This window comes from Malaclemys terrapin, chromosome 19, assembly GCF_027887155.1.
Source record: "Malaclemys terrapin pileata isolate rMalTer1 chromosome 19, rMalTer1.hap1, whole genome shotgun sequence".
NCBI classification, from domain to species: domain Eukaryota; kingdom Metazoa; phylum Chordata; order Testudines; family Emydidae; genus Malaclemys; species Malaclemys terrapin.
This window is the reverse complement of record NC_071523.1, coordinates 12,415,691-12,438,982: the sequence shown is the minus strand read 5'-3', so window position 1 is coordinate 12,438,982 and position 23,292 is coordinate 12,415,691. Positions and strand designations below refer to the sequence as shown.

At 40.8% G+C, this 23,292-nt stretch overlaps 1 protein-coding gene across 2 annotated transcripts in view; it reads right to left on the bottom strand.

Moving 5' to 3' along the window:
• CTNNBIP1 (catenin beta interacting protein 1) overlaps positions 1 to 23,292 on the bottom strand; it is a 52,399-nt gene that overhangs the window by 2,658 nt on the left and 26,449 nt on the right. For both annotated transcript variants that reach the window (XM_054009116.1, XM_054009117.1), the window contains 2 exons: positions 22,973 to 23,094; positions 21,831 to 21,921 (listed from right to left, as the gene is read on the bottom strand). In XM_054009116.1, the coding sequence (XP_053865091.1) occupies positions 21,831 to 21,921; positions 22,973 to 23,068 (187 nt within the window). In that variant the 5' untranslated portion in view covers positions 23,069 to 23,094. The remainder of the gene's footprint in view (positions 1 to 21,830; positions 21,922 to 22,972; positions 23,095 to 23,292) is intronic.

Sequence of the window (23,292 nt, the reverse complement as noted above, 5' to 3'; positions counted from 1 at the left end):
CAAAAGGGCCTTGCTGAACTATCGTGGATCATGAGAATGGGGATGTTCAATAAAAAGATGTTTGGGAGTTGCTGCCCTATGTGTCGTTTTCTCCTTTAACAGGATATTTTGGTTACTCTTTGCAGCCTGCCTTCATTATTCCTAACAGGAATTTCCTTCACACTAGGACTACACTGTTTTGTTAGGCCTGTTGAGAGGCTTTTCATTGTCCATGGTTATAATGCGAGCATGTACGGCACCTTCCATTCAAGGGAATCAAAGTGGTTTCTAAACATTAATTCGGCCTCAACACATGTAAGGAAGGTAAATATTATTCTCATTTTAAAGATGGAGAAACTGAAGCACGGAGGTTCAATAGCTTGCTTAGGGTCTCGTGCCAAAACCTCCCAAATGTGGCATGGAACGGAGCAGAACCCAGATCTATTGTTTTCCAGCCCTCCGTGACCCTCTGCATCCATGTAAACAACTCCTTGTTTATTCCAAAGATGGAAAGTCCCAGACACCATCTTGATGTTCTCTCAAATTTATTTCTGAAGACCGCTTTTCTCTCACTTCTCTCTGGCTGTCTGGAGATATTTTTAATGCTGGCCAGCTGAGCAAATTCAGTATTTGCTACATGGTGCAGTTGATAAGTGCAGTTATAGTTGTCAATATTTTACGTCCTTTCACTGAGAAGTTGTTTATATTAACAGATAACAGTGGGGGATATGTATCATATATGCGCATCCACTGGCTCACAATGAGTCCAAGTGTTGCCAAACAGAGATGATCCAAAACTCAAGACACATTGGATTCTCACCTGGTAAGGTGTATAATTGAGGAACATAAAAATGGTCATACTGGGTCAGACCAATGGTCTATCTAGCCCAGTATCCTGTCTTCCAGCAGTGACAGTTGCTTCAGAGGGAATGAACAGAATACATCAATTATCGAGTGATCCATCCCCTATTGTCAAGTCCCAGTTTATGGCAGTCAGAGGTTTAGGGACACACAGACCATGGGGTTGCATCCCTGACCATCTTGGCTAACAGCCTTTGATGGACCTATCCTCCATGAACTTACCTATTTATTTTTTTGAACCCAGTTATACTTTTGGCCTTCACAACATCCCCTGGCAACGCTTTCAAGAGGTTGACTATACATTGTATGAAGAAGTGCTTCATTGTGTTTGTTTTAAACCTGCTGCCATTTAATTTCATTGGGTGACCCTTTGTTCTTGTGTTATGTGAAGGGATAAATAATACTTCCTTATTCACTTTCTCCACATCATTCATGATTTTACAGACTTTTATCATATCCTCCCTTAGTCTTCTCTTTTCTAAGCTGAACAGTCTCAGTTTTTAATCTCTCCTCTTACAGAAGCTGTTCCATACCCCTAATCATTTTTGTTGCATTTTTTCAGTTCTAATATATCTTTTTTTGAGATGCAGTGACCAGAACTGAATGCAGCATTCAAGGTGTGGGCATACCATGCATTTATATATTGGCTTTATGAATTTTTTTGCCTTATCTCTTTCCTCATGGTTCTTAACATCCTGTTAGCTTTTTTGAGTGCTACTGCACACTGAGCAGATGTTTTTAGAAAACTATCCACGCCGCCGCCAAGATCTCTTTCTAGAGTGGTAACAGCTAATTTAGACCCCATAATTTTACATGTATAGTTCGGGTAATGTTTTCCAATGTGCATTCTTTGCATTATCAACGTTGAATTTAATCTGCCATTTTGTTGCCCAGTTTTGTGAGATTCCTTTATAACTCTTCCAAGTCAACTTTCGATTTAACTACCTCGAGTAATTTTGTGTTATCTGCAAACTTTGCTACGTTATTAGGAACGTAAGTTATGAGCCATGTTTAGCTTTCCTCTTCATTTTGTAGTTAGATAGCACTGGACATCACTGATATATGAGCATCCCTAAGTATATTAAGAAACAAACATTTTTGTTACACCCCTAACAGTAGTTCAGAACACTCTTTTTGAAACTGAAGGCCTCTATTAACCCACAAAACAGACTTGCCATGCTGTACAAGGTTCTCACACTGAGGTTCCAAAGTGCTTCAACCAAGACCTGAAGGAACCACCTGCAAGGTTCAGTCTCCATGACTTATTCAACCCTTGGCCTTTTGGCTGAGGCTGTCAGTTGTGGATGATCACCTAACTCATGCCTAACATGAGGGGAGAACTGAACTGAGACCTACCTAGCTCATTTCACATAAGCCATGAATAGCCTCATTCACTCAGCACTGACTTGGGTAGGATTTGAACTTGTGATTTATAGGCAAAAGAATCTTTAGTTAACTATAACCCACATGAGCTATCCAGTCCCATGAAAAACATTCCATTCTAAATTATTTTCATTCTTCAAATGACATTTCCTCTTGGGCCATCCACAAACCAAACTGTTCTCTGGACTCCTAAATATCCAGAGACAAGCACAAGGTGACATGTAAAAGTTAAATGTCTTCAGAATGTTGGGGAAATGAGAGCATGTGGACTGGTCGTAAGGCAGTGCTATAAATAAATCTCTTTAGTCTAGATAAGGCCATAAAAAAAGCAATCTAGGGGTTAACTGTGCAAGATTTTTAATCTGTTTCAGAACTTCCAGCCCCCAGAGACTCAAATAAAAGCAAATGCTGCTTTCATCTGTGGATCCCATAGCTCCAACTATAAAAATCACAATTTTTTTTTATTTAAAGAACATACTCTAACAGCCACAACCCACACAATTTCTGATATCTGACCAACCATTAAACTGATCCTTGCCATTTAAGTGGAACCGATTACACACACAGCATTTTTTTCCCTTCATGAACTAATTAGGTCGGCATGAGCTAATTATTTCCTTTATTTAGATTTCCTTTGAAGCCTCTAACTAAAGGACCAGACTGCAGAGGAGGAAGCTTTGAGTGCAACCTTCTCTTTGATTGTTCTCACTCCCCTCCCTAACTTAAATAAGACTCAGAGAGGCAGCTCTTCGGTGTTCTTACTAGAGATGAATGTGAACCAAAATGGTTTATCAGAACATCACAAACTAAGAATATAAGAATGGCCATATTGGGTCAGACCAAAGATCCATCTAGCCCAGCATCCTGTCTTCCAACAATGGCCAATGCCAGGTGTCCCAGAGGGAATGAACAGAACAGATAATCATCAAGTGATCCATCCCCTGTCGCCCATTCCCAGTTTCTGGCAAACAGAGGCTAGGGACACCATCCCTGCCCATTAGCCATTGATGGACCTATGCTCCATGAATTTATCTAGTTCTTTTTTGAACCCTGTTATAGCTCCGAAACCTCCTCTAATGACACCTCAATCTGGGACAGTTCTTCAGATTTGTCACCTAAAAAGAATGGCTCAGTTTTGGGAATCTCCCTCACATCCTCAACTGTGAAGGCCGATGCAAAGAATTCACTTAGTTTTTCTGCAATGACCTTATCGTGGAGGAATACTGGCGAGGACTGGTAACCATGCAAGTTTTGTTGGCTTCAATGTTGCCTGTAATTCTCATAGTATGATTAATCTGTGTCTACACTAGTCTAGTGTGGGCAAGGGTTAACCAAACTGAGGCACAATATTTGCCAACTGAGTAGCAGAGAGTGAGCCTCAAACTATGAAGTGTTTACGTATTAATTTAAGAGTAGGTTAGATAAATGTCTAGCAGCGATGGTTTAGACAGTATTTAGTCCTGCCATGAGGGTAGGGGACTGGACTCGATGACCTCTCGAGGTCCCTTCCAGTCCTAGAATCTATGAATAATTCCCGAGGTGGACCCTACCCATTTGTTTGGGGGAAGAGTTTCTGCTCTTGATTTTCTCAGTTATTTTAGTGAGATGGTATTTATAACCAGCAAACTGAGTCAATTGGATCCCAGTTACTGTGGATCTAAACAAGGACAAGGAAATGCTAAAAGTGTTGGCCCCTCCCTCAAGGCTAGGCGGTAGTACTGCTGAAAAGGATCTAGGGGTTATAGTGGATCACAAAGTGAATGAAGCCAACAATGTCATGGAGTTGTGAAAAAGGCTAATTTAAGGCTGGGGTGTATTAATAGGAGTGTCATATATACCAGAACAGGTAATTGTCTCACTCTACTCGGCCCTTGTAAGGCTTCAGCTGGAATACTCTCTTTCAGAAAGATGTGGACAAATTGGAAAGAGGCTAGAGACCAAACAAAAGTGAAAAAAGATGTAGAAAATCTGACCTATGACGACAGGTTAAAAAAAAACCTGGTCATGCTTAGTCGTGAGAAAAGAAGACTGAGCAGGGACCTGACAACAGTCTTCAAATAAGTTAAGGGCTGTTATAAAGACAACGGGGATCAGTTGTTCTCCATGTTCACCAGTGGTAGGACAAGAATAGATCATCTACAGCAAGGGAGAGTTAGGTTAGATATTAAGAAAAACTTAAATTATCCTTATAGTTAGAATCACTGGAAAAGGTTTCCAAGGGAGGCTGTGGAATCCCCATTAATTGGAGGTTTTTAAGAACAGGTTAGATGATCAAGGATGCTCTACATATACCTGATCCTGCCTCACCCCAGGGAGCTGGGCCAGATGACCTCTCAAGCTCTCTTCCAGCCCTATATTTCTATGATTTTGTCCCTTTGCTTGTGCTAGTCTTTTGTACTCCGCTGTAGCAAATTGTCCATGTTTCCATTGTTTGTAGGGTTCTTTTGATTTTCAGGTCATTAAAGAACTGCTGATGCAGTCATATCAGCCTCTTACTTGCTTCCCATCATCAGGATAATTTAATATTCTTTAATATTGTTTATCCTGAACTTTGAGAAGGTGCAGGTGTGGATCTCAAGTTTGTAGCTTGGGCAATTTTAGAGGTTGATCCCTACCAACCGATGTAAACGATGACTACTGTGCTTTGCAAATTAACTCTCAGCCAAAATTTCACTTTCCAATAAGCTGGTTTAATTCAACCTTTATTCTGGTCTCAGAAGGCAGCAATGCTACCACTCCCCAAAAACCAACCAAAAAGTTGCTCTGTTGCTTCCAAATGTATTTGAGGTTAGGAAAATAACTTCTGAAGGATTTACACAGAGAAGCAAAGCAACAGAAGATGCAAGTGGCACTGACAAACAGCAGCTGAGGTTGTGAAATGAAAATACAGCCATACATTCAGGCTGTATTTATACTAGAGAAACTACAGTATTTGACATAGGGTACTGAATAAGACAGTCCTTCTAGCCCCTTTTCAAAACCGGTCATTCAGCTGATATGGCCCAGCTCCAAGTTCAGTATGCATTGTGGCAAAACATACTTGACACAACATAAAATTAGGTGTCTCATATTGCTGTGAGTCTATCCACAACAGCTTAGGGATGTTGAACTGGCGACAGAAGTTTTATATTACAGCTTCTGTACCATGGCATTTATTTTTGTTTTTAATAGCTGCGTTATACTGAACATGGTCCCCCTCTCTCACCCTGGAGATACCTCAGCTCGGCTTGGCTGGTAAAGAAACTCTTACATCTCAGTTGAAGCTGCATCAGCTGGTCTCTGCGCTAACAGTGTGTAATGAATAGACAATGGAGAACAAGAGAGGCTAATTGTTTTGCGACAAAATTCTGTACAGCGAGCTGGAAAAGGGTAAGGAAAGAAAACACAAAGACAGGATGATAACCAAGTTTATTAAGACTTCTTTAAAATACAGTTTGTACTGTACCAGTTTTATTGGAGGCTTGCAAAGTACATTTTATCCTCATTTTATAATTGGGGAAACTGAGGTACAAATGGAATTACCCAAGACCACACAGAGTCAGTAGCAGAGCCTGGTACCGAACCTAGGAGTCCAGACTCCCATGTTCATGCTTAGACCTCTAGACCACAATTCCTCCTGCTAATGTAATTCAAAGAACAAAAGCACTACTTATGATATTTATGTTCAATAATTCTTATACTCTAGGGCAATTTGTTTTAAGTTGTATATCCAAGAAGGGAATTAAAACCAGGGGCTAAGGAGTCATTTTGGTTTTCTTGTGTTTTCTTTTTTTTTTAAAAATAAAGAGGTGCATCTTTTAACTATTACCCTCCATATCAAATAGGTATTGACTAGTAAGGATTCTAATAAGCATAATATGAGAAATTTAAATGCAGAGAGCTCCTGATAGTTAGTGCAACATTGAAACGGTTAAACAGAACGGGCAGGATATTGCTTGAACTTGGCATCCCATGTCTTGGTATTTGCCCCAACTTTCCTATTCCCTTAATATACATCCCCCTTTAAACTAAAGGTGCCTTTGCTATGTAGTTCCAGAGCAAGCAAGGTCTCCTAGCAACAGTAATATCACAGATGATATCAAACCCAGCACAGCAGACAAGCTAGTTTGGCTAACAGTTATTGTTTGTTTTCTTTATTTCTTCTCTTTTCAAAATTTAAAAAATTCTTGTGGTGGGTTTTATGGAAGTAGAGAGACTTATTTCAAGATAATCCACCAGCTCCTTAAGTCCCTCAGCTGATTTATCTCTACAACCCAACAGTCCTAGCTTTCTATGCTGTTCCCTTGCACTGCTCACTGTGGCCAGCATAGAGCAGTATGCAAAGCACGACAGGAGCAATAAATATTTCTAACCACACAGCAGATACTGGGAATTTTGCAGTTCACATTGGCTTTCTCAGTCAAATCAGCTCTCTGAATAGCATGTTCACAGCTTGCTAGCTCCTGTTCTAAACAGCTGCAGTAAAAATAAATATTCAAGACAGTTTTGGGAAATACACATCATGGTTTCAGCAGCCCCACCCGATGAATTGTGCGGGTCTCTCTTGGGCTAGCAGCTTCTCTTTACCCTGCCATTTACTTGAACCTCTTACTGGGAAACAGACTGGGGCACAGGAAATGTCCATGTATTCCAATGATGAGGTGAACAAACAAACAAAAACAGAACATTAAGAAAGTCATAAGGTAAGTTCTATTTTGGGGGGGGGGGGGGAGGGGATTTAGAACCATGCTGAAGATTCTCAATTGCTATTAATTTCACTAGAGCTTCATTTCTTGTGGCCTGACCTGAAGAGGCAGTATGTCTAGTGACAACAGCAGGGGCCTTTAAGTAAAAAAAAATCTGGGTTCCATTAACTTAGCTTTTGGCCAAGTCACTGATATTTTCTGTTTCCCTAACTGTAAAATAAACAAAATAACCACCTTTGTAAAATTCTTTGAGATCCTTGGATGAAACACAGTAAGTACATACAGGTTTTATTATCACATTAACCATCAAGAGTATGGCTGCCTTTTTGATATTCTTTAATACATTCTATATAACTTGACTGATTTGCTCTTTGTAATTAGATGTAGGAGCATCTTTTGTACTATATTGCAGTTTCCCGTTCTAGCTGCAACTGAACCAGTTGCATGTGGCTCATTGAGCACTTTCAATATCTATCCCTTTTTTCCTACAAGTTAAATTTAAGCTTGAAAATGTTTTCATGTACCTAATATAATTTGGGATCTCTCCAATCTAGCTGTTTCCTACAGTGCTAGAAATCTATAATAATTGTAAAGACCAGTCCCTTACCCATGTAATTCTAACTCGTTTGATTTGTTTACCCATTTTCCCTTTAAAATGAGGTTTAAAAACTATTTTATGGCAACTAAATCTTATCCTATTATTTTAAGTTATATTTTTGTAAAGTGCTGTTTGTGCTCATGAAAAAAAAAATCACATTTGTGTAAGTTACCAATTGTAATATTCTTTGGTTTTACGTTTGTAAAAGGCACTTTACAAAATGAAACTGTCCCCATTTTCAACACCTAGGAAAGTGAAGCAGAGACAATAAATGACTATCAAAGTCACACAGGAAGCCTATTACAGAGCTGGAATGAGGAGCTATGGGGTGGGGTTTTTTTTTGTTTTGTTTTTTTTTGGGGGCGGGGGGGGGGGGGGGAGAGAAGAAGGGAAGCATGAGAAGAGGCAGTCTTTGAGGTCCTTCCATGGATCTCATCTTGTCATGAGGTGTTTTTCCAGCTCAGCTTTCTGGTATGGTAGTGCATATGCGGTCTCTATTACTCTCACCCTTCCAGTACAGTTTTTGATAAAGTTAATCAACACTGAATTTTTTACACAAACTTTAACAGCTTTACTTCCTCCTCCCATTCCTTTTTGATTCAGGGGGTGATGTGTTCATATGTGGTAGTTACATCCAAACCACTGTTTGCCAGAGTCTCAAGCAACTGCATTTAAACATAACAATAATCCATCAAAAAACAGATAACACCCCCCCAGGGCAGCCAGGTGGATGGGTGAGTAAGCAGATGGCACCACATGACACTCAGAAAAATAATATACAGCACAAAGAAATTTGCAGACATGTAATACTGATTCACAGATAGCAGGCCCGGAGAGTGAAAACAAAACAGAACAGTCCTATCCTGCAACAGAAGCAAGCCTCTGCTGTATTCCAATGCTCCCAACTATAAAGTCTAATAAATTGTGTAGCTAAGGCAGGAGGAGATACATTATTACAGAGAGCCAATGTTTGTCCAAACAGCACTAGCCATGAATAATTTATCTGACAGGCTGTGAAATCTGAAGCTGTATGTCCATGTTCGGCCATGAGCACACAACTATCCAGGGCTTAAATTCTCAGAGTATTTCCTGGAGCCCCCCATACCCCACCCCCATTAGGTGCTCCAGGCTTCAGCTGCAGGGGCGGGGAATCTCAGGGCTTCAGCCCTGAAGGAAACAGAGGGTGCTGGGGCTTGGGGCTTCAGCCACGCGGGGTGCGCCGGGGCTACTGCAGGTTTGAAAATATTTACCGGCGCTCCGCTCTGGACGTCTCCGGCTGAATTTAAACCTCGTAACTACCCCACCTTACTGTGAAACTGATTGTTTCTCACAATGGGTTCAGGTTTCTAGACAGCCTCAGGCCTAATCAGTTCCAACACACAATTGTGCCCTCTGGCTGCTGTACTTCATATGCTGGTTTGACATTCATAAAGAGCTTTATAGTTTATTGCCTTTAATAATGATTCAAATGGACTCAGAGGACTCTCCAAAGCCTAGGTTTCCATTCCAAAAACTGCTGTATGGCCTTAACCTCTCTGCCTCAGTTTCTTAATCTGTAATATGGGAAGAACTCATGGGGGGTAGGGGGGGGTTGAGGCTTAATGAGTATTTCTAAGCACTTTGAGATCCATGTTTTAAAGTAACTATAAATGGCAAAATACTGTTCAATCCCACAAAGTTCTCATTTCAGTTTCATTCAACTCTGTCTAGGTATTCTGCCACTGGGTTTAATGGAGTTTATGGCGGAATACGGGCCTGAGGCCCTGCGTGTCAAAACAGGGAGACAAGGCGAATGAGGTAATATCTTTTACTGGACTAACTTCTGTTATGGAAAGAGACAAGCTTTTGAGCTTACAGAACTCTTTTAGTCCAGACCTGAAGAAGAGCTCTGTGTAATTATAAGCTCAAAAGCTTGTCTCTTTCCACAACAAAAGTTGGTCCAATAACAGGTATTGCCTCACTCAACTTGCCTCTCTAATATTCTGGGACCAACACAGCTACAACACCGCAAACAATAGTAAAAGCATGGTAAGGCACTGAGGTGCAGGGGGCAGACCTTGTTCATTAGCAAGACCTTATCAGAGACCTGACAGAACCAGACTCAAATTATGCTCAGAAGCAAACACAAGATACCCATACTGGAGGAAGCCTATTAAAAGGTGATCTCCCCAGAATCAGCCCACAGTTGTGGAGCTAGAGGGAGAGAGAGGCAACAACAACAATGAAAGAAGGAAAAAACATGTAAAACTGCATCTTTATGCATGTTTTCTAAATCATTTAGGTTTGTCCTTAGACTGAGTCTGGTAGTTAATCTAGGAATGAAGAGTTCTGACTTCTAGGTCCCAGTTGTGTGAGACAGCTGTGGTCCCCTATGGAAATTCACTTCAACCCCCTATGCCCTATTTACCCCTCTGAAACAGAGACCTACTTCTTGGGGGAGGTGTGTGTGCGCCAAGCACTTTGAGTTTCTTGGATGGAAGGCAGTACTGAAGTGTCAACTACTAGATCTGTTTCCTCAACATATGCTCACAGCCTTCACATATTCGCAGTGGAGATGAGCAGCAGATGCTGCACTTCGCAGAGATATGCAACTCACCCTCACAGAGAGTTGACATTGGTGGTGTCACTCAGAAGGAGCAAGAGCAAGAGAACTCCTGAACCCTGAGACTCTGGGCATAGTCCCAGACTGTGAGGAGGGGCTCCCCATCAAGGTGGAGGGGGGGGAGGAAGGAAGAGGAGAGGGGAACAAGTTAGAATAACTATACTATAAAAAATAACTTTTCTAACATAAAAACTATTTACAATATCTATTTACAGGCTAGAAGGAAGAAGCTGCAGAAAACTGGATACAGAGGATTCCAACTCAGGCCTTGCAGTGGTAAAAAGGAACTGGAGCGGTATCGGCCTGCACCACCTCTTACGCCCTCTGTCTGGAGCATGAGGAGAACAACTGCACTTGTGTGGGCCAAAGGACACTACATGTTAATAATCTCCAGACACTAATGGCACACATGCATATCCATATGTGAAGTACACATCAGGACCAGCACTTGAAGAACCCATCCTTCCTAAACAGGGACAGCTAGCATATATGCAATAGAACTGGAGTGGACCCTCTCATGAGATCTTTCACCCTTCACAACCTGCTTATGGAGCATTAGACTGTATGAAGATACTACAGCAGAAAGTTTGGGCACACTTGCCCAGGGAAAGTTCATAGCATACCTGCATTCTTAGAAGGGACAGCAGTGTTTGTTGAAGTCCACTCCACCCACAACACAACAAGTTTGCAAAGCAGCCTGTATTCACATACCATGACAAGTATCTCTAGAGAATGGAGCAAGGGCTTCCATCTGGTATGAGGACAACAAGGCTTAGAAGTCTTAGTGAACAGACCCTCAGCCCCAAACTAACTTGGCTCTCACAATGGACGCTTTCTTTGATGTGAAAAAACCCCAACACAGAGTTTTCAAAGTTAAGATGGACCTTTGCCAAAAGCCTGTGATCCAGACAATAGGGTCCTGAACCATATTTACATTGAGCACATCCTTCATTAGGCATTTACACTTCCAGTAATTAAGGTATATCAAACAATGAAAAGGTACATACTCAGACTTGACCTTCCAGTTCCTGCTCATGCAACCCCTCTCTTCAAGACCCTCCAGAGTCCTTGGCCACTCGTTCCTGCCTTCAAATACAAACTCATATTATGAATCTGTATTTGAGGGTAGGAATATAAGCGCCAGAGCCCTGTTCCATGTCCCACCCTCCCACTCCCAAAACCACCCTCAAACAAGACTGGACATTCGGAACCTTTATCAACAAAAGTTTTTCAGGGCCGAGGTAGGTGTATGCACCCCCATTACTTTATTTTTAAAATGTTTTCTTATACACATTGGTTGATAGCCCTAATATTTAAATACTACCCCTAAATAACATATTCCACGTTAAGATGCACTAGTGATAAGTCTACCCCTTATTAACTATCCAAATAGATTGCTGCAATAGCGTTAAAATCCCAGTTTCAAAATTGAACCCAAAGAAAAATACCCTGCTGGCTGGCAGGAGTTGTTGCAATTGCAGATACATGCCTATTACAGCAGCTTCTGCTTTCCCAGCCACATCAGTAAAGAGACAGGAGCTTGTCATTTTCACTCAGACTGCTCACACATAAGAACAGAAGTGGCAGGGAGAGAGGATGGATGGAACCAGAATGGCAAAATATCCTGTCCACATATGTGGTTGGGTACCATCTTCAGCGTCTTGCACAGTTTGCAGGTTCTCACTCAGTGATGGTACTTGGATTTAACACCATTGCAGCACTTAATTTGGAAGATTACTAGCTGGTGGGAAGACAGAGTAATTTCTTAAAGAAACAAAATATAATGTAGGTGGCAAAGGAGGAGGAGGAAATTTGGCACTTTGTGGGCCAGTCATCTGTGACAGCATCTTTTCCCAGCACTCTGGAACCTCAGTTTGTTCAGCTGAATACGGAAACATCTCTGTTTTGATTATATGAATTCATTTGGCCCTTTAAAAGGCAGGCAAAACATGCCCTAAAACACAAATAAAATTACTTGAAGGTCAAGCAACTAGTGAATGAAGCCGAACTGTAGGGAAGGCTGCAGGCAGCCACTGAGCTCAGCACTCTCCAGCAAGTGGATCTGCTACTCAGTGGGAATCAGTTTCAAAGAAGAGATAGCAAAAAGACTGACAAAGAACATTGTTAAGTGGACTGTCCTTCAGCACAGGAAACTCCACCTTAGCAAGGTTTACCTGAGTAGTTCATCTTTGCTGTGTGACTCATAAGTGATGCATGGTAAATTGTTCTAGTGAGACACAAGCTGTGTCTACATTAGAAAGTAAGCTCTACTAGAGAGTCCACTCAATATGACACTCCTCCGGCCCTATAAATCACGAATATGATTAGGCTGCTGTCACAGACCCCTTCAGCATGAGTCAGTCATACTTTCTGTATCATGTGTTGTGTAATGTGGTTCAGCCCTGTCAATAACAGAAGCCAAAACACTGTCCAGACATTCAGTTGAGTCAGAAATATGAAGCTTGCGTTTTAAAAAGTGATACAAAAGTGTATTTAACACTTTACAACATCTAATGAGCTATTTCAAGTATCTTTTCAGTAACAAGTCTATTCCCCTTTGCCCTGAATGCTTTGCAACCACAAGGAAACTAAGCCACCTAAGGAGCTTTTAGGGATTAAAGGGTTAAATATCTCAAGCAGCTTACTTGAAGGATGCAGAACTGGAAAAAGAAGTCTCTCTCCTTGGCTCAAAGCCTTTACACATCCTCTTCTCCTGTCTCCGTCACCTACTCTCAAAGACCTTTCAACGTTTAGCCCTTTCCCTAAATCCCAGGTCTGGCACCCTAATACTCAACTTTATAGAAGGAATAGACTCAGACAAGCTATGTGTGTACAGAAAGAGAAAAGCACTCAGTTGAAGAGATGCTCTAGCCAACAACTCCATCCCTCCTCAGCAACTACCCCAAATCTCATGGCAATAATCTCTTCTCCTCAATTTACACTGTGGGTTTATTTTTAATACCCTAACACCCAGATAGTGTGTCTAACCCAGCCAGTGTGTGTTTGCAGCTCAGCTCTGTCCTCCCCAAGGGACCTGCTTTCTTTAAGAAGAGCATGGCATTCCTGTTGCTATAGGAACAGTGGTGTAGTCCCCAAGGCCTTAGAAGTTAAATCCAGGTACTGTACTTACTAGCTATACAGCTTCTGTTTTCCAGTTCAACCACACAGCAGTAGCCAAGCACAATTTAAAAACAAAATTTGCTAAGAAAAGGGAAATACTGTATTTTTTACAAGGATATGTTTAGCTGAACACTTCACTGCAAGATACATTTGAAGAGTGATGGAGATTTGGTGGAAAGCCATCAACTCACAAATTCAAACACAAGAAGCTTACAGTCTGAATTGCTTTAGTATTTGCTGCAGTGGGGGGAGAGGGACTAGTGTGGAATAGATCAAAACAGATAACTGAGAAGAGGGAGACCAACAGCCCTCCTAAGCATGTATTTATGGATGGAAATTACTTAGTTCCTTAGATCTTTCAGGACTTCTGAGCCCATGAAGAAAAACCTTGAGACTTAGTTACAAAATGTTTTGGAGTGGTGAAAGAGGAATAATGTACACTTATAAAAACTCTACACTAATGGCGCCAACATTATATGGTTACAACACTGTTACAGCTGCATTTAGTACCATAACTGTAGAATACTGCAGTCTTTTTTTCTCATTAATGTAAATGGTGAGGGGTGGGGAGAGAGAGACATGAAGCTCAAAAAAGTTTAGTCTCTTTCACCTAGTCAGGGAGTAGAGAACTCTGGTGCTTTCATAAAAGTCATACTTGTTTTTCCTGATAGACATCTCATCCCATAGTTCCATCCCTTCCACTAATACTTCACCTCTCTCTAGCACCTTTCAAAAATACTTCACAGACATTAGTTATACCTCACAACACGCCTGTGAAATAAGGAAGAATTATCATATTTTACAGATAGGCAGAGTGATTTTAAGGAACTTGCCCAAGGGTCAGAGCAGTCAGTGGTAGAGCTGAGGCTAGAACTCAGATGCGTGTGGACTCTCAGTCCTGTACTCTAACCAGTAATAGCCACTGGTCCATGTTAAGGAAGCAGCACCTGGAGAGATGTGCTGCAATTACAGTCAAGATTTTGATGAGGAGTTTGCAGGAAATAGCCTCCTCTATGACCCCTGTCTTGTAGGGGACTGTCTCAGAGCTTGCTCCCTCAGCCTAGATTCTCTTTGCAAGTGGTCCCACACTTTTATGTCAATTCACCCATGGCGTCCTTTATTTACACATTATGCAGCTTCATATCCCATCACCAAGCTTCAACATACCCCCTAGTCACAAGATGAGACGGTGGGGAGAGAGGTCTCACGTCTGAGATCCTGGGCTTCTTTGCCCTTCCTTCCAGGCTCCGCCTCTCCTTGTCTCTCTTTTAACCGTCCCCAGCTGACAAGCCGAATCCCTTTGTTACCTGGTTAATCATCCGGTTCTAATAAATTATCTCCCAATTTTGGCCATGTGGGGGTGCTTGTCAAAGTGCACAGAGTGGTGAGCTAGCCCTAGACTACTCTCACTCCAGCACAAGGACTGAAATACGGAACTCTAATCTGATTGCTAGAATTCATCACACCCACAGCTACCTTTATAAAACTGTTTGCTATATCCAGGCACATTTTATTTGTTCATAGCATTCATTACTGTAAATGTATGAATAATCAAGTCAGTATTATCAGTTGCATGCTATTTGGTTTGACATTTGCTAGAGTAACAAGGGTGGTATATCACAGATCATTGGAACAAGTTCATTGCCTGACTTGCACAGAGAAATACAACAACACAGAATCAAACTAAACTTGAGGCTTGCACAATTTCCTGTCAAGAAAGCAAAATTCACCCTTATAGCACATCCCTTCAGAGGCATCTCAGGGGAGCAGCAATCACAAATGTAAAATGAGGTACATGATTAAGCCTAGAACAGGAGTTTGTAAGTTTTATAAATGGATAGTTTTTGGAAAGCAGAGTGAGCGATATAAGCGCACTAGATTTTGATCTTTTTCCCCCCCTTGGAATACAAGAGCAAACTGCAGAAAAAATTCTGAGTCTATTCCTTTGGGGCTAGCTTTTAAATACATATATTATAGGAATTTTAAGGTGTTTCTTGATTACAGTTGGAGATTATTAGTGTCTATTTCTGACAGATCGTGTAATCCCCTGAAGCCTTTTGCCGACTATCAAGGTTGTAATTTAAACTTCAGTTTTTATTACTGGTGGCTCATTGGAGATTTATGACTGGAACAATTTTGTATTCAGCAGGGCTTACTCCCTCTGAAGCACCGTCTTGATGCTGCAAGTAAACATCACACAAGACTAGATACCCTGGTTGTAGAGTGATTCTCAGTAGACACAAAAATAGCCTTGCTCAAATAGGCTGACAGGTCCTTATTAAGAAAGCTACCAAGGAACACAAGAAAAGGAAGACCTCAGTGGTCTTGTCTCAGGTGAACCTATGGCAACCAAGCTAGCTGGCATTGGTTTATAGGCAATTAAAGAATTTCTTCTTTTCATGCCCCTTGGTGCCTTAATTTTGTTCTTGACATCTTGATTTTGTGCTAAATGAGTGCTCACTTGGTTCTTTTCATCCATCCCTTTTGTTTTAATGCCTTCCTGATTAGTCTAGCCAGCCTGTCGCCCCAGCAAACTGGTTCCCCCTTCTGCTGAGATGAAGGGCATCCAAACTGTACAGCCCTCTGTCCCCACAGGACAACTAATGTTCCACAAAACTAACACCCTCTACCCTTACACCATTTACACAGCCAAAGGTTCACTTCCAGAATCTTCTGTCTTCACTCGTGGGATAGGAAGGATTTCTAAGAAGATCGCTTGGACTTTCCACTTCTTCAGCATACTTTTGAGTTTGCTGAAGTAATCTAATTTACAAGTATCAGAGGGGTAGCCATGTTAGTCTGGATTTGTAAAAAGCAACAGAGTCCTGTGGCACCTTTAAGACTAACAGATGTATTGGAGCATAATGCCCACAAAAGCTTATGCTCCAATACATCTGTTAGTCTTAAAGGTGCCACATGACTCTCTGCTGCTAATTTACAAGGTATCACCTGAAGCCAGTTCTTCCCATTCTTCTTAGCACAGATCCTGCACAAGGTTCTTCTGTCTTCCGTGGATGGGGAGAGCTCTCCTCTTGGGCATGTTTGATAGTCTTGCATCCTGGACTGAGCAGCCATCCTCAAGCAGAGGCTGGACCCCTTTCATAAAAGGTTTGGCCATAAAGTGTTCTCTCTCTCTCTCTCTCTCACCACATTACATTTCTGGATCCTTATAATTCCATTTGTTGGAAAGAGATTTTCTTGCTCTGCAGAGTGAATTCCATTGCATAATCTCTACTTGCTGTAAAAAATACTCACCTGACAGGGGAAAAATTTAAGGCTCCAGGATTGCAGTTGGGTGAGAAAATAGGTGCTTCCACTTTCATTGGCATTAGAATTGTGTGGGAAGTTGATCTAAATCTTTTATTGGTATCATAGTTACAAATCTAACAACGAACAAAATTAAGCCTTAGGATCCCATATTTATTCTCCCTGAATGTCTAATGCTGTGTGTGCTTAGTTTACAAGCTCAAGCAAGGTGGTTTTAACTGCCAGCTTAATATGTATCATGATCTTTTCTTTCTGCTTGATATCCCCATCAATAAGATCTGGAAGGAAACAGACTTCAGTTGGCAATTTGTGGAGTATGAGGTGATAGAACAGAAAGCAGTTAACTTATGTATCTGTATTGGTTCTGCATGCAGTGCTGGCAGCAAAGTGCACATGGGGTTGATATCAATTCCCCTTCCAATTAAACAAGTCTTGACCACATCACACCAGAACCATGCTTGTTACAACAATGGTTGACTACAGTCCTCTTAGCACGTCTTGATTTGAGAGGACAAAGTGTTTTAAGATTGTCACATGAAAAGCAGAATACAAGTACAATTTTAACAATTTATTCCATTTTGCATTACTGGATTATACTGTACACAAACTAGATATTAGGACAGGTATTAAATTCTGGTCTTTTTTTAAAATAAAGTATCATTCAGGACTTAAGAACTTCTAATCTCAATATCCTCTGTTTTTTGACCTCGGGAGAATTACTTACCTCTCTGCCTCCACTGCATGACAGCTAAAATGGGGATCCTTTCTGCCCTGCTTCACAAGCATGAAGAGATTTAGTTAATGTCTGTACAACATTTGAAGAGTCATATCTCCAAGGGAAATAGGCAGAAGGGAGGAAGAACCAGGAGTTTGTCTCAAACCTCTAAGAACAACATGCCTGTTGGCAAGTTCAGCTCTCACAAATTCCAACTATGGTACATAATTCTACAGCATACTTAGGTTAGAGATGCAAATAGTTTTGTATAACACTAAAGGTCTGCTTCTCTGGTTCTATTGCATCATCTAGAATGATAAGACTCCTGTTGCCTTTAACACATTGCTCCATATGCTGGGGAGAAGTTGGGCCATGAATTCCAACCCCTTCTGGTCTGTCTGCTGGGAGAAGGAGATGGTACAGATGGTATAGGACAATTCAGGTTGAGAGGTACCTTTCTTCTGTCCTATTGCTAGAACAAGAAATCAGGACTTCCACTTGGCTGCCAAATCTTTGTAGGTGGGCCCAAAAATGTACATACTTTTTCCTAAATAAAAACTTTTTGCTTGTGCTTTGCAAAGGCTGAAAAAACACATGACAAGGAAGATCCCATGAAAGAGAAGAGAAGGAGGAGAACTGAAGAAAGAAATTCCTTTAAGAAGTTTTGAAGAATAAATTACAATTTAAGTACCTCACTGTGTGTCTAGAATAGAAGTTTTCAGCAAGAGATACTGCCATCTAGTGGAGAGGGAGCTTCCCTCAAGATGTTAGATTTTAAGTAAGCCATTAGTGTCGTTGGGATTTGTATCAATTTATTTTTGAAGCCATAGTGAACTCTTCCTTTTTCCAGCAACACTAAACATGACAACATGAGATAAATATGTCTGATGTGACTTCTGGCAAATCCATCACAACTGACATGTACCCTTAAAATAATACCACAGAAGAAACAAAGGCCAACGTTGTGGTAACATACTTAAGTGCGATAGTTTAACTGGAGAAATTCATTCTGGGATGGTCGAAGTCTAGACCAATAAATTTTACAACACTCATGCCAATATGATAGATTAGAGCTCCCTCTTCGTTCCTCAAAGCAAATGAGAGTTGGTTAGGACGCCTGATTTACTTAACTCCTATTCTCCGTACTACTCACTTTTACTTAACCTCATCATGTTCAAATTTGCCATGCTAGTGAGCCATTATCTCTCCCTTTATTTTGTTTTCTCCTATTAAAAGGTGGATTTCTCTGGCTGTGGTCAGGTTTCCAAAAGCTGAAGGGGAAAACTGGTCAGGCGGATTTGGTCTTCAAAGATAGAACTGGCTCTCATTTGATCACAGTGATTACCAGTGGGGAGGAATTTACTTCCAGGAGAGAAGGGCTATGGCCAGAGATTCCTGGGACTCAGCAGGAAGTATAAAGGAGGTTAGCTGCAAAGAAGTCAGTAGTTATCTGTTCCAACATGGGACAGAGGTTTAATGCAATGAAGTAATTGCTGGTCTTTTTTGTTTTGTTTTGTTAAAGAATGAACATGCAGATTTAAAACTGAAGAGCAAGTTTATGCAGGTTGTGTTTGGAATTGTTTTCTAAGTGACTTAATTATATTAAATGTCTGTTTGATTCTATATTAAAATCTGGGCTTTCTGGTAACAGGGCTCATCAACAACTTCCACATCAAACCCAGATCTCATAATATGAACTTAGCTGAGCCAGTGCAGAACCCTTCAAAAGGAGTGCTGGAGAATGAGGCAGTGAGATACAGAACAGATTTATGGTCTGGGTTTAGACAACTACACCAGTGCCAGACAATTTCCCTCCCACCAAAACTCTGATAAAGATTCAAGAGACCAAGAGCCAGCCCCATACCCAGTGACTAAACAAAAAAATAAGGCAACCTGACCATCCAAATAAGATTACACACAGTTCATCACCAAATGAAAACACCACAAGGAATAGTTTAGCATATATCAAAATAAATATGGAAGTTTTACTGCAACGTGTCCCTCTCCATCATCATCATGTTTCACAGTTCTTCATGGAAACAGGGAAATAGTTTAATGTAATCTAGAAACTTATTGAATCATAATGTGCAATATACATTAAAACAGCTCTAACATGAAGCATGGGGACCATTTCACCTGTCTGGGCCCTCAAAACTAATAGCCATATTAGTCTATTGCATAAGAAATACTGTGCAATAGGGTATCCTAGCTCTTTTAAGAAGATCCTAGCTCTTTTGCCACACAGAACTACAGAAATACAATATGGAACCCAATCAGATAAGAAGATTTCTCATACTGCTCAGCATTCAACCTCACTCTGCTGGCTCTGAGTTACTGAAGAGTCTTATAATGGACTCCTGTATTGACCAACATTTTACTCCGCTCACATATTCGGGTAAATGAGAAGGGCAGAGTGGATGCTAAACGACTCCAATTTATTCTGTGTGAACCCTCACTTCAGTGTGATCAAATATCTGCTTGCAGGTACATTAATTAAAGCATCACAAGCGATAGGAATGCATTGTGTGGGTTAGAAATCTATTTCTACTTTTCCATTTTATTTTCACTTATAAAACAGCCAAACAGTTTGGAGAACAGAGAAAACTACTGAATCCCATGTTCCTCTAACTACAAAATTATATAAAAGCACTGTTCCATTTAAGAATAAACCTCAACATTAAATTATTCATCTTCCCAGTACCCCCTTCTAAAGGGTTTCCTATACCCGTTTTTATATTTATATGCACTACTGTAATCGAAGACCACTGTGTTAGTTATTAGATAAAACACAACTAAAAGGGGGCCCACATCCCAAACAATTTATCTGTTTTTCTAGACACACCTTAGCTTATTTACTTTTTATACACTTCTTATTGTTTGACTTTGTTTAATCAGTTTCCTGCTGATACTCTTGTATAAGTGCCATGCTGCTGTGTTTGAGTCTGCATCACTACAGGAAAACGTTAAAAACTTCTTTAGTGGGAAATTTAACTTAAAAAGTCATGAAGTATTTCCATTCATTATTGTTCTGTGACCATCCTTCACCCCCTTTTTTTCTGGAGTCGGCAGGAGAAGAGAAGCACGACCATTCTGGGCATACACTACTTGACACTGTCAATTTAAAGGGAAAATCTTTCCGCAAGATTATTACCACCAGAGAAGTCTGCGCACGACTTTGAGAAAGGTGAAATGGTCAGTGAGAGAAGGCAATTCACGATGTGCTAGCACTTCCTTAGGAAAGGGGATGAACAAAGAAGCATTGAGCTCACATTCTGGTAGGATATCTCCTTTCTATCTTTCCAGAAAGCAGGACTGCAGTTTGTGCACTTTAACACCTATAACAGTCCACAGATCAGTCCCAGCTAGAGAGATAGTGACAAAATTCAGACCACAGCTAGCGCAGGCAGATGAGCCACAGCATGTATGGTAAATGCAGATGCAGAGATGTTGGGTGCACCACACATACCTGGAATTCAACCATGGCCCCAAAAGAACAAAAACAAATACAGTTACAAGAATGAACAGAAGATACTGGGCGGTCATGGCTCACAGTCAATTTGGGAGAATTTGGCCTTCAGTGTTCTAAGTGGTCATGAATAATATTGACAGAGACAAGGTGGGTGAGGTAATATCTTTTATTGAACCAACTTCTGTTGGTGAAAGAGACAAGCTTTTGAGATCTAGAGAGCTCTCTGACTGGTGTCACCTTATCTCTCTCCTATGCTGGGACCAACACTGCAATGAACAATACTATTTATTATAAAACTGCTCATCCTAAAAGATCCCAAATACATCCAGGATTCACGTCACTCATCACTGAGATGCAGCCACCTGTTTAACAGTGCATGGTAACACTCCTCCACAGTTTAGGTCAGAAAATGAACTGTGTATTTCTCAGACTACAAGAAGGATTTATGTAGGTTGGAATGTAATTACCCAAATACAGGTACCTAACTCAATGCTTACCGAGATTATGCTCAAAGATTAAGTAGACATTAGAAGCCTGGCAGGCACAGGGCAAATGAATCCACCAGGATATGCAGATCATGACCAGTGTCATGAATGACAAGCAAAATGTGACAGTTCTTTCCATGACAGCAAAGATCATTCAGCTCTTGCCTCTTCAGAGAATGAAGATGTACCAAATTATGACAATGGCCAGTTTTCTGTGGGCTGTAAACCACTTCAGCAGTTCTTATCAATTCAAGTGACATCTCCCTTATTTGAGACCAAGTCAGATCACTTATCTATCCATTGATAGAGAGACCTATGGAGATAGATGCATGCTTTTTCTAATGGTCGATCATTGTATCCGAATTAAGGTTTCCTTTTTGTTCAACATGTACATCGTCCAAAAATACGCATCAGACAAAATGCCTCAGGAATAGCATCAGCTGGAAATGAGTTAAAACTAGTTTCAGGTACTATACCTCCCCTCTACGAAGTAGTTTTGCCAATTTGGGCGGGGGGGGGAGTGAGGGGGGGGACTTACAGTCATTTTTCTTTTTTTAAAGAAAGGTTTTTTTTTCCAGTGTTGCTGTGTGAAAGCCCTATACAAACAGGAAAAACTGCTGTACAGATTGAAAGCACTGGTAAATCTTCCCCTTTGCTGGTACTCACCCTGATCAATAGAGTGCTGAGGAAGCTGGCTAAGTTGGCTATTCACTACACCTGCATACGTCCGCAAGAATTCCTCTTCACTGGCAGTCAACTGGAAATGTGCAAAAAAAGGAAGGATGAATAGCAGGAAACAGACTATTGACAAATACCACTGCCTTCCCCATATCAGTCCATGTACAATTTAAATTTAATTCATTTAAAGCATCTAACTCCAATTGGACCCAACTCTTCCTTTGCTACCATATTCTGATTTTTCAGAGTCTTACACTTCAAAAGCAGAGAGTATCAATCCCACAACCCATACTCACTGAAAAGTGGACTATCACAAGGATGGATGGAGTGACTTTTCCTTTCCTCAATGTCTTCAGATTTATATCCTCACTGTGCAAATCTAAATGAGGTTAATTGTACAGTATACCTGAAAGCATTTTCTGACCTCTAGTATGAGTACCCTATTACTGCTGATGACATGCAAGAGGGAAAGAACTTAGCTTGAATGTTAGAGCCCAAGGAAAATTTATGGGGCTGCACTTAGAGACTTCTTTTTATTTGTTAACGGAGTGAATTGTACACAGAAATCAGTGGGACCCAATCAATACAGAATCCTACAATCCAGATTAAAAAAAAACAATTTTTAAGATTTTTAACATCTTTTTTTAATCAGACCCAGTTCATCTACGATTTTTAATTTTACAAAGACTATATGAATTCCCTGAAAAATTATGAAAACTATAAACCCATTTATACAAATTTGGGTGTATGAGCCATATCTATATTCACTGCAGCCCTGCTATTCTAGTGCTAGAATCAGTGATCTCTACATGCACTTAGATCTTGGGTCAATGATGGAAAAACCCCTTCTGCTGCTGTAAAACTGTCTCTCCACTATGGGATTATGCTGGCATAGTTACAATGCCATAGCTACGCTGCTATTGTCCCCGTAGTATAGACATGACCAAAATGTGTCCTGCAAAAGTGAATTCCAGAACAAGTGGCCCCTCCACCCATCTTAAAAGAATTTAACAGAGTTTAACCCTGGGGACAGGGAATGGGAACATCCCAGTTGGTCACAAATTCCATGATGGGGTGGAAGAAGGAGGTGGTTAAGTTCTGATACTTTTTCAGGACTCCATTAAACTTACATTTGATCCCATCTTCCTAAGCATGAGCAGAACTCTCACTTTCTGCTGGATGTACATCTCCTCCGGACTCTTCCCGGGGACGCCCTCACGGTTCATTCCCCTCCTCCCAGCTCCTGGGACTCCTGCAGATGTAAAGAAACCAGAATGAAGTGAACTGATAGTTATGGTTTGATATGCATAACTGGAGAGTTCTATTTCCAAAACACCTATTTTTCACCATAGGCCAAAATACTTCATGAGTTGGTTTGACAACTAGGCTGGGATGGCTTGGTAATCTAACTTCTGACAGGCAAAAAGAGGCCCGAGTCACTCCACTGTAA